This window comes from Procambarus clarkii, chromosome 5 (genome assembly GCF_040958095.1).
Source record: "Procambarus clarkii isolate CNS0578487 chromosome 5, FALCON_Pclarkii_2.0, whole genome shotgun sequence".
NCBI classification, from domain to species: domain Eukaryota; kingdom Metazoa; phylum Arthropoda; class Malacostraca; order Decapoda; family Cambaridae; genus Procambarus; species Procambarus clarkii.
In genome coordinates, this window is record NC_091154.1 from 22,845,250 (window position 1) to 22,856,608 (window position 11,359).

Sequence of the window (11,359 nt, forward strand, 5' to 3'; positions counted from 1 at the left end):
GATGAGATCTGCAAAGGAGGTGACTTAGGCTGCTTCTAGCCACTTATAAAATAAATTTTCTTATTGTTGGCAAATTCTAGGTAACTTTAGCCCTGGTTTTAAGGTAGTCCCTAAACTTACGTCTATAATTCTCTATGGATAGTAAGTAGGTGTCAAGCACTGCCTATTTCAACACCTTGTAGTCTGTTTCTGAAGATATAGCACTGAGGGTCATGGCGGGTCTACCTGTCAAAAGACTTGAGAAGTACAGACCATTGATCCTGAGGCCAGCTGAGTTGGTTAGTTAGACCTTCAAATGAAGTAAAGCATACATCTACCTCAGTCTCGACAAAGGATGACATTAATTGAATTGCATGACAAAGATTGAAACGTACCAGGAGTTTAGCTTCTGCTTCCTTACTCTGAGTGATGTTGATGGTTTCAAGGTCAAGCTCTTGACTTCAGCTCTTTAGAGCGATGGCGGTTTGTTTTTCAGTGACTTTAATTTGAAGTTCAGCTTCACGTTCTTTTACCTGAAGAGCTTTCAGTTCACGTTCCTTTTGGAGGGCAGTTTGTTCCTTCTTAAGTTCACGTTGGAGCTGAAGTTCCTCTTCTCTTACCTGCAGAGCTTCCTGTTCACGTTGGAGCTGAAGTTCCTCTTCTCTTACCTGCAGAGCTTCCTGTTCACGTTGGAGCTGAAGTTCCTCTTCTCTTACCTGCAGAGCTTCCTGTTCACGTTGGAGCTGAAGTTCCTCTTCTCTTACCTGCAGAGCTTCCTGTTCACGTTGGAGCTGAAGTTCCTCTTCTCTTACCTGCAGAGCTTCCTGTTCACGTTGGAGCTGAAGTTCCTCTTCTCTTACCTGCAGAGCTTCCTGTTCACGTTGGAGCTGAAGTTCCTCTTCTCTTACCTGCAGAGCTTCCTGTTCACGTTGGAGCTGAAGTTCCTCTTCTCTTACCTGCAGAGCTTCCTGTTCACGTTGGAGCTGAAGTTCCTCTTCTCTTACCTGCAGAGCTTCCTGTTCACGTTGGAGCTGAAGTTCCTCTTCTCTTACCTGCAGAGCTTCCTGTTCACGTTGGAGCTGAAGTTCCTCTTCTCTTACCTGCAGAGCTTCCTGTTCACGTTGGAGCTGAAGTTCCTCTTCTCTTACCTGCAGAGCTTCCTGTTCACGTTGGAGCTGAAGTTCCTCTTCTCTTACCTGCAGAGCTTCCTGTTCACGTTGGAGCTGAAGTTCCTCTTCTCTTACCTGCAGAGCTTCCTGTTCACGTTGGAGCTGAAGTTCCTCTTCTCTTACCTGCAGAGCTTCCTGTTCACGTTGGAGCTGAAGTTCCTCTTCTCTTACCTGCAGAGCTTCCTGTTCACGTTGAAGTGGAGCTTATTTTTCAGCGACTTGGTGTTGGACTTCAACTTGTTCCTTCTGCATGGCAGCTTGCTCCCTCTCACGTTCATGTTGGAGTTCAAGTTGTTCCTTCTGGATAGCAACTTGTTTTTCAGCGATTTTGAGTTGAAGTTCAGCTTCCAGTTCTCTTATCTGAAGAGCTTCCTTCTCCCGTTCACGTTCTAGGGTGGCGAGCTCTATTTTCATCATCATGGCTGCCAGGGTGCTCTTATCAGCAGTTAGATGTTGTTCATGAGCCGATGATGTGAGTCTGTTATTATCTACCAACAAATCGAGAATGAGGTTATGGAGATCAGTTTTAGTGGTTCTATGATGAGGAGTAATATGGTGCTCGTTTACTAGAGTCAGAGGTTCAGCCTTGGTGGCACGGAGTAGTGTCCTCACTTCATCTTCTGGGTTAGAGTAGAATACAGCAAGGCGGAACATGGTGAATGAATTTCTAGCAAGTAATAGGCAGAGAAATACCTTCATATGGTGAACCAATATATGATGTGTCAGACTGACAGGATGACGTGGCAACTTTAAACTATCCTGTGTATACTTAATGATTACAAGTCAAGGTTACAATAATTAATTTGAGTAATTAAATCTAGTAATTAAATTGATTACTTAGATCAAAGGGTGAAACGAAGTATTTCGAAAATGTAGGGATTCTTGTACCCGGTACCCTATAAATGCTGAAAAAGAGGGAATACAGAGAACATATACGGCACGCATAGACGCAATAAAGCACCTAAATTATTGGAATCGTCTCAAAGCCCTTCAAACGTACTCACTAGAGAGAAGACGAGAGAGATATCAAATAATATACACCTGGAAGATACTGGAGGGCCAAGTACCAAATCTACACAGTAAAATAACAACGTACTGGAGTGAACGATATGGAAGAAAATGCAGAAGAGAACCAGTGAAGAGCAGAGGTGCCATAGGCACAATCAAAGAGCACTGTATAATCATCAGAGGTCCGCGGTTGTTCAACACCCTCACAGCAAGCATAAGAAATATTGCCGGAACAACCGTGGACATCTTCAAGAGGAAACTAGATTTATCCCTCCAAGGAGTGCCGGACCAACCGGGCTGTGGTGGGTATGTGGGCCTGCGGGCCGCTCCAAGCAACAGCCTAGTGGACCAAACTCTCACAAGTCAAGCCTGGCCTCGGGCCGGGCTTGGGGAGTAGAAGAACTCCCAGAACCCCATCAACCAGGTATCAACCAGGTATAAATGACGAGAACAAAGGTAAGATGTTTCCTACTAAACTAGATAGTACATACAGAGTTATCACTCTGGAAAAAAATGGTAACTCCCTACCTGTGTAAGTACCATAATCTCTGACCGACCCGTAGGGGGTGCGGAGAGTGTCAATATATGACGAGAACTGCTGTATGGGTCCCAACCGGACAGTGAAGTCCTTAAAGCGAGAGGGACTATGGTCCAGTATTTCCCCCTAAGTTTGGATTGCAAGGAGTAGGCGTAATAGTCCGGAGACAGACCAAAGTACCAGAGTACCCGAGGGGGTGATCTGCCTGAGTGAGGACCTCTTCTGTAGGGACGAGAATAAGGTGGAAACCACAGGATATAACAAAGATTATTAGATAACCAATTACGATTATGATTTTGCGCATAAAACACCCACGTAATCCAAAGTCAATCCAACAGTCATAAATTGCTACACCTGGAATGTATACAGTATTAAGGACCATTAAAATGCTCAAATAAGAATTCTGAATAAAGAAACATGTGTTAAAGCCAACTACAATTATCACAATTTTCAGTAAAGTATCTAGGAGCATTACCTGAGCAAGACTCCTAGGACAGGCTTCCACTTAATGTGACGGAAAAATGGCGATATAGAGCAGTGGCTATTAAGGCAGATGGAATGCCAATCACATTAAATTAAGAAAAAAGGTAAAACAAAGTAAATAAAACTGCTATTGAGTTGTTTACGGTATGATAGCTGCAGGGTAAAGTATAAAGAAGGAAAAAATTAAATATTTTAATATAACAAAAAATGATGTTAACAATTACAAAAATAGATCCTCTATGAAACTTGGCTTATACACAGTGCAAAAAATGTAAAAGAAATAAACATGTGAACGTTACGTTAAGAAAAAAATTACAGGTGCAGGAAAATACTATATACATTAGCCGCGTAAGTCTACCACCACCCAGGGGGAGCGAGAGAAGAGGTGCAGCTTGAGCACTGAAGAGTATTCTGCCGTCTAGTGGCTGGTGAGCTCCCTATATACACCGGCGAGACCGTGTAGGTGGCGTTGGTGTGCAGGTAATTGTCAGCCGGGAGATGTAGACGAGTGCTAGGCTTGTTGACCAGGGAGTGGCGCTGGCTCCCAGACACCAGGTGTGTCGGGGTCACGGGTACTGGGGTGTAGAGAGTAGTGATGGCTCCCAGACACCAGGTGTGTCGGGGTCACGGGTACTGGGGTGTAGAGAGTAGTGATGGCTCCCAGACACCAGGTGTGTCGGGGTCACGGGTACTGGGGTGTAGAGAGTAGTGATGGCTCCCAGACACCAGGTGTGTCGGGGTCACGGGTACTGGGGTGTAGAGAGTAGTGATGGCTCCCAGACACCAGGTGTGTCGGGGTCACGGGTACTGGGGTGTAGAGAGTAGTGATGGCTCCCAGACACCAGGTGTGTCGGGATCACGGGTACTGGGGTGTAGAGAGTAGTGATGGCTCCCAGACACCAGGTGTGTCGGGGTCACGGGTACTGGGGTGTAGAGAGTAGTGATGGCTCCCAGACACCAGGTGTGTCGGGGTCACGGGTACTGGGGTGTAGAGAGTAGTGATGGCTCCCAGACACCAGGTGTGTCGGGGTCACGGGTACTGGGGTGTAGAGAGTAGTGATGGCTCCCAGACACCAGGTGTGTCGGGGTCACGGGTACTGGGGTGTAGAGAGTAGTGATGGCTCCCAGACACCAGGTGTGTCGGGGTCACGGGTACTGGGGTGTAGAGAGTAGTGATGGCTCCCAGACACCAGGTGTGTCGGGGTCACGGGTACTGGGGTGTAGAGAGTAGTGATGGCTCCCAGACACCAGGTGTGTCGGGGTCACGGGTACTGGGGTGTAGAGAGTAGTGATGGCTCCCAGACACCAGGTGTGTCGGGGTCACGGGTACTGGGGTGTAGAGAGTAGTGATGGCTCCCAGACACCAGGTGTGTCGGGGTCACGGGTACTGGGGTGTAGAGAGTAGTGATGTCTGGTCTAGACACAGCCTTCTCATCACGTATTGTTGTTGCTGCTGATCTTGATGTTAATTTCTTACTCTCACTCCTCCGGTCGCACTCTATTGAGTGCGACCGGAGGAGTGAAATCAATGATTCTAGAGCGAATCTTTTCTTTTTCTCCTCACAGTCTTCTTCTTCACTTGAGAATGAAGCTGACAAATTAACTCTCCAAAGTTCATTTTTGCAGTTTTATTATTAAGAGTTGCGTTTCGTTGACTCTTGTCAACATTGTAAAAGTAAGAGTTGGAATGATTGCAAAGTTTCTTGTTGAATAAGAGTTTTTATTGCATGAGTGGTTCATGTTGCACGAGTGGTTCTTGCTGCATGAGTGGTTCATGTTGCATGAGTGGTTCTTGCTGCATGAGTGGTTCTTGTTGCATGAGTGGTTCATGTTGCATGAGTGGTTCATGTTGCATGAGTGGTTCATGTTGCATGAGTGGTTCTTGTTGCATGAGTGGTTCTTGTTGCATGAGTGGTTCTTGTTGCATGAGTGGTTCTTGTTGTATGAGTGGTTCATGTTGCATGAGTGGTTCATGTTGCATGAGTGGTTCTTGTTGCATGAGTGGTTCTTGTTGCATGAGTGGTTCATGTTGCATGAGTGGTTCTTGCTGCATGAGTGGTTCTTGTTGCATGAGTGGTTCTTGTTGCATGAGTGGTTCATGTTGCATGAGTGGATGATGTTGCATGAGTGGATCATGTTGCATGAGTGGTTCATGTTGCATGAGTGGTTCATGTTGCATGAGTGGTTCATGTTGCATGAGTGGTTCTTGTTGCATGAGTGGTTCTTGCTGCATGAGTGGTTCATGTTGCATGAGTGGTTCATGTTGTATGAGTGGTTCATGTTGTATGAGTGGTTCATGTTGTATGAGTGGTTCTTGCTGCATGAGTGGTTCTTGTTGCATGAGTGGTTCATGTTGCATGAGTGGTTCTTGTTGTATGAGTGGTTCATGTTGCATGAGTGGTTCTTGCTGCATAAGTGGATCTTGCTGCATGAGTGGTTCTTGCTGCATGAGTGGTTCATGTTGCATGAGTGGTTCTTGTTGCATGAGTGGTTCTTGTTGTATGAGTGGTTCTTGCTGTATGATTGGTTCATGTTGCATGAGTGGTTCATGTTGCATGAGTGGTTCATGTTGCATGAGTGGTTCTTGCTTTATGAGTGGTTCATGTTGCATGAGTGGTTCATGTTGCATGAGTGGTTCATGTTGCATGAGTGGTTCATGTTGCATGAGTGGTTCTTGCTGCATGAGTGGTTCTTGCTGCATGAGTGGTTCTTGTTGTATGAGTGGTTCATGTTGTATGAGTGGTTCTTGTTGCATGAGTGGTTCATGTTGCATGAGTGGTTCATGTTGCATGAGTGGTTCATGTTGCATGAGTGGTTCATGTTGCATGAGTGGTTCATGTTGCATGAGTGGTTCTTGTTGTATGAGTGGTTCATGATGTATGAGTGGTTCTTGCTGCATGAGTGGTTCTTGTTGCATGAGTGGTTCTTGTTGCATGAGTGGTTCTTGTTGTATGAGTGGTTCTTGCTGCATGAGTGGTTCATGTTGCATGAGTGGTTCATGTTGCATGAGTGGTTCATGTTGCATGAGTGGTTCATGTTGCATGAGTGGTTCTTGTTGTATGAGTGGTTCATGATGTATGAGTGGTTCTTGCTGCATGAGTGGTTCTTGTTGTATGAGTGGTTCTTGCTGCATGAGTGGTTCTTGTTGTATGAGTGGTTCTTGCTGCATGAGTGGTTCTTGTTGTATGAGTGGTTCATGTTGCATGAGTGGTTCTTGTTGCATGAGCGGTTCTTGTTGCATGAGTGGTTCTTGTTGCATGAGTGGTTCTTGCTACATGAGTGGTTCTTGTTGCATGAGTGGTTCTTGTTGCATGAGTGGTTCTTGCTGTTGCAACTCCACATCAACAGACGTGCTCACTTCTCAAGCCCCCCTCCCCCCCTCCGGCAGCAAGTCAACAAATTCCTTTGGAAAGCTTAAAGCTGAGGGCTTATGGCACATGTGGAGTTAGCAGTGAGTTGAGTCACTTAGTCCGCTCGTGGCGTACGTATCTGGCTCATGATGGGTCGGAGTGGGTGTCCAGGTGTGTGTGGGTCTTGACAGTCACATGTGTACATCCAGGCTTGTGCTCCCCAGTAGGGAGATGAGACTCCCTCGTGGGAGAGACTATTGGTATGTTGCTGGAGAGAGGTTATCGGGTCCAAGTTTGTGCTTAACACTCCAGGAGGTAGGCTTACGAGGCTATTTGAAGCATGGATTAAAGAGGCACTCTTTGTGAGTCCTGATGGGAGCTATGGGGTGCCCCTTTGGTGTCCTATTTGATCATTTATTCATGGATACCGTTGAACAGAAAGACCTTGTTGACGTAGGCCTAAAGCCGAGTATATATATGTAGACGACATATTCCTGCTGGGAGCTGATGTTCAGCACTTTTTGCGGCTTAAGGACGCATTCAAGCAAAGTTCAGGTCTAAGGCACCTTAACGAGACTGAGAGAGGAGGTAAACTACCTTCCCTAGATGGAACAGTCTGGGCAAGAAATGGTGACCTTCACACATCAGTGTACACTATGGGAAGCAAGGTAGGGATGAGCCTTAATGCTAGTAGTGAGTGCTGTGATGGGTCCGGGGTGAGTGTTGTCAGTGTGTAGGTCACTCACGCCCCGCACACACAGCTCCAGTTGGCCGCAGGGTGACGAGGACCTTGGACCAGTGAGGCAGGTCCTGGTCAGTATTGTATACTATAACGCCAGCCCAAGTCTTCCTGTTCAGACACTATCTATTGTGAGAATCGTCAACCGTCAGAATTCTTACGTACTGAGCTTTTAGATGGTAGTATACTGACTACTAAGGAATTCTCTTAAAATAAATGATGCTAAAAAAAATACTTAAATATTCCTAGGCCTAGTATAGTACACATATGTACTATATTAGGCCTCAGATAACGTGTATTAGGCCTAGGAAGATTACGATAGGTTAGTTTAGGTTGTCAAAGCAACCCAATTAAAATACAGTTTCCGGTTTGTCCAACTCAATAGTGCCGATTTGTACTTTCAAATTATGGTGTAGGTGAGAGTATATAGGCTGGTGCTGATGGTTACTGTAAGTACTACCACAAGAGGAGGAGGGGCTCCTGGTGGACACGTCGAGGGATGCAAGGAAACGTGAGCCGTCTTCAGACTTCAGATACAACAGACAATACAGCAATAATACAATACATACACAATTGTCCACTATTAAAATATCCTACATGAACTACCTCTCCGCGGGTCACAAGACGGAGGAGAGGGTTCTGAACAACATTATTAATACCAATGTGACCTCTACTGACACCAACCAGAAGATGGGACTAATAATATGCTATAAGAGCAAGATGACTGCCAACTTGCGCCTGAACAACACCAAACACAGCCTCTTGAAAGAGACGAATGTGGTTCTGCGTCTTTACTGTCCCACTTGGGCACTGTCAGCCCCTGGAGGTGGAGAGGTGCTTCACCTCACCTCGTCCTCCGGTATATATGACGCAGCACTGTCAGCCCCAGGAGGTGGAGAGGTGCTTCACCTCACCTCGTCCTCCGGTATTATTGACGCAGCACTGTCAGCCCCTGGAGGTGGAGAGGTGCTTCACCTCACCTCGTCCTCCGGTATATATGACGCAGCAAGAAACTGTGTAATCATTCCAACTTTGTCATTGACAATATTGAAAAATCCTGAATGCGTTTCCAGATTAATTGGCCTTCATCAGAGCGAGATAGTGTGGAGGAAGTGGACTGATTGATTGATACATGAGGACTAAGTCACCCAAGAGGTGGCACGGGCATGAATAGCCCGTAAGTGGTAGATGTTTTGGAGAGAATGTGGTCTTTGGTCGAGAGAAGGAGTAGTAGCACGGTCTATGGTGACCCCGTAAGTGGAGGCTAATTGGAGATATTTTCAGTATGAATGACTAGTACTGGAGATGTGGGGATGGATTCCGTGGACGCACCAGTCCAAGACCATAGGTCTGGTCAGACTGGTGAATTAATAGGGTGCACACGTAAGGGAAGGGCAGCGTTGGTGGGCAGACCTTATAGCCAGCCCGCGGGGTGAGGGAAGGGCTGGTGGGCAGACCTTATAGCCAGCCCGCGGGGTGAGGGAAGGGCTGGTGGGCAGACCTTATAGCCAGCCCGCGGGGTGAGGGAAGGGCTGGTGGGCAGACCTTATAGCCAGCCCGCGGGGTGAGGGAAGGGCTGGTGGGCAGACCTTATAGCCAGCCCGCGGGGTGAGGGAAGGGCTGGTGGGCAGACCTTATAGCCAGCCCGCGGGGTGAGGGAAGGGCTGGTGGGCAGACCTTATAGCCAGCCCGCGGGGTGAGGGAAGGGCTGGTGGGCAGACCTTATAGCCAGCCCCCGGGGTGAGGGAAGGGCTGGTGGGCAGACCTTATAGCCAGCCCCCGGGGTGAGGGAAGGGCTGGTGGGCAGACCTTATAGCCAGCCCCCGGGGTGAGGGAAGGGCTGGTGGGCAGACCTTATAGCCAGCCCCCGGGGGGAGGGAAGGGCTGGCGGGCAGACCTTATAGCCAGCCCCCTGGGTGAGGGAAGGGCTGGTGGGCAGACCTTATAGCCAGCCCCCGGGGTGAGGGAAGGGCTGGTGGGCAGACCTTATAGCCAGCCCCCGGGGCGAGGGAAGGGCTGGTGGGCAGACCTTATAGCCAGCCCCCTGGGTGAGGGAAGGGCTGGTGGGCAGACCTTATAGCCAGCCCCCTGGGTGAGGGAAGGGCTGGTGGGCAGACCTTATAGCCAGCCCCCGGGGCGAGGGAAGGGCTGGTGGGCAGACCTTATAGCCAGCCCGCGGGGTGAGGGAAGGGCTGGTGGGCAGACCTTATAGCCAGCCCCCGGGGTGAGGGAAGGGCTGGTGGCCAGACCTTATAGCCAGCCCCCGGGGTGAGGGAAGGGCTGGTGGGCAGACCTTATAGCCAGCCCCCGGGGTGAGGGAAGGGCTGGTGGGCAGACCTTATAGCCAGCCCCCGGGGTGAGGGAAGGGCTGGTGGGCAGACCTTATAGCCAGCCCCCGGGGTGAGGGAAGGGCTGGTGGGCAGACCTTATAGCCAGCCCCCGGGGTGAGGGAAGGGCTGGTGGGCAGACCTTATAGCCAGCCCCCGGGGTGAGGGAAGGGCTGGTGGGCAGACCTTATAGCCAGCCCCCGGGGTGAGGGAAGGGCTGGTGGGCAGACCTTATAGCCAGCCCCCGGGGTGAGGGAAGGGCTGGTGGGCAGACCTTATAGCCAGCCCCCGGGGTGAGGGAAGGGCTGGTGGGCAGACCTTATAGCCAGCCCCCGGGGTGAGGGAAGGGCTGGTGGGCAGACCTTATAGCCAGCCCCCGGGGTGAGGGAAGGGCTGGTGGGCAGACCTTATAGCCAGCCCCCGGGGTGAGGGAAGGGCTGGTGGGCAGACCTTATAGCCAGCCCCCGGGGTGAGGGAAGGGCTGGTGGGCAGACCTTATAGCCAGCCCCCGGGGTGAGGGAAGGGCTGGTGGGCAGACCTTATAGCCAGCCCCCGGGGTGAGGGAAGGGCTGGTGGGCAGACCTTATAGCCAGCCCCCGGGGTGAGGGAAGGGCTGGTGGGCAGACCTTATAGCCAGCCCCCGGGGTGAGGGAAGGGCTGGTGGGCAGACCTTATAGCCAGCCCCCGGGGTGAGGGAAGGGCTGGTGGGCAGACCTTATAGCCAGCCCCCGGGGTGAGGGAAGGGCTGGTGGGCAGACCTTATAGCCAGCCCCCGGGGTGAGGGAAGGGCTGGTGGGCAGACCTTATAGCCAGCCCCCGGGGTGAGGGAAGGGCTGGTGGGCAGACCTTATAGCCAGCCCCCGGGGTGAGGGAAGGGCTGGTGGGCAGACCTTATAGCCAGCCCCCGGGGTGAGGGAAGGGCTGGTGGGCAGACCTTATAGCCAGCCCCCGGGGTGAGGGAAGGGCTGGTGGGCAGACCTTATAGCCAGCCCCCGGGGTGAGGGAAGGGCTGGTGGGCAGACCTTATAGCCAGCCCCCGGGGTGAGGGAAGGGCTGGTGGGCAGACCTTATAGCCAGCCCCCGGGGTGAGGGAAGGGCTGGTGGGCAGACCTTATAGCCAGCCCCCGGGGTGAGGGAAGGGCTGGTGGGCAGACCTTATAGCCAGCCCCCGGGGTGAGGGAAGGGCTGGTGGGCAGACCTTATAGCCAGCCCCCGGGGTGAGGGAAGGGCTGGTGGGCAGACCTTATAGCCAGCCCCCGGGGTGAGGGAAGGGCTGGTGGGCAGACCTTATAGCCAGCCCCCGGGGTGAGGGAAGGGCTGGTGGGCAGACCTTATAGCCAGCCCCCGGGGTGAGGGAAGGGCTGGTGGGCAGACCTTATAGCTAGCCCCCGGGGTGAGGGAAGGGCTGGTGGGCAGACCTTATAGCCAGCCCCCGGGGTGAGGGAAGGGCTGGTGGGCAGACCTTATAGCCAGCCCGCGGGGTGAGGGAAGGGCTGGTGGGCAGACCTTATAGCCAGCCCCCGGGGTGAGGGAAGGGCTGGTGGGCAGACCTTATAGCCAGCCCCCGGGGTGAGGGAAGGGCTGGTGGGCAGACCTTATAGCCAGCCCCCGGGGTGAGGGAAGGGCTGGTGGGCAGACCTTATAGCCAGCCCCCGGGGCGAGGGAAGGGCTGGTGGGCAGACCTTATAGCCAGCCCCCGGGGTGAGGGAAGGGCTGGTGGGCAGACCTTATAGCTAGCCCCCGGGGTGAGGGAAGGGCTGGTGGGC

At 51.4% G+C, this 11,359-nt stretch overlaps 2 protein-coding genes across 2 annotated transcripts; both read right to left on the reverse strand.

The window, feature by feature from the left end:
* Positions 1-440: 440 nt before the first annotated feature.
* On the reverse strand, positions 441-1,802 carry LOC123765556 (trichohyalin-like). Its single transcript, XM_045754238.1, has 2 exons — positions 1,386-1,802; positions 441-1,331 (listed from the first exon to the last, which is right to left on the reverse strand). Exons 1-2 carry the CDS (start codon positions 1,800-1,802, stop codon positions 441-443), a joined length of 1,308 nt encoding a protein of 435 aa, XP_045610194.1.
* A 3,095-nt stretch (positions 1,803-4,897) lies between these two features.
* On the reverse strand, positions 4,898-6,436 carry LOC123765567 (ovarian abundant message protein-like). Its single transcript, XM_045754249.1, has one exon. The coding sequence runs from the start codon at positions 6,434-6,436 to the stop codon at positions 4,898-4,900; it is 1,539 nt and encodes a 512-aa protein (XP_045610205.1).
* Between the last annotated feature and the right edge of the window lie 4,923 nt (positions 6,437-11,359).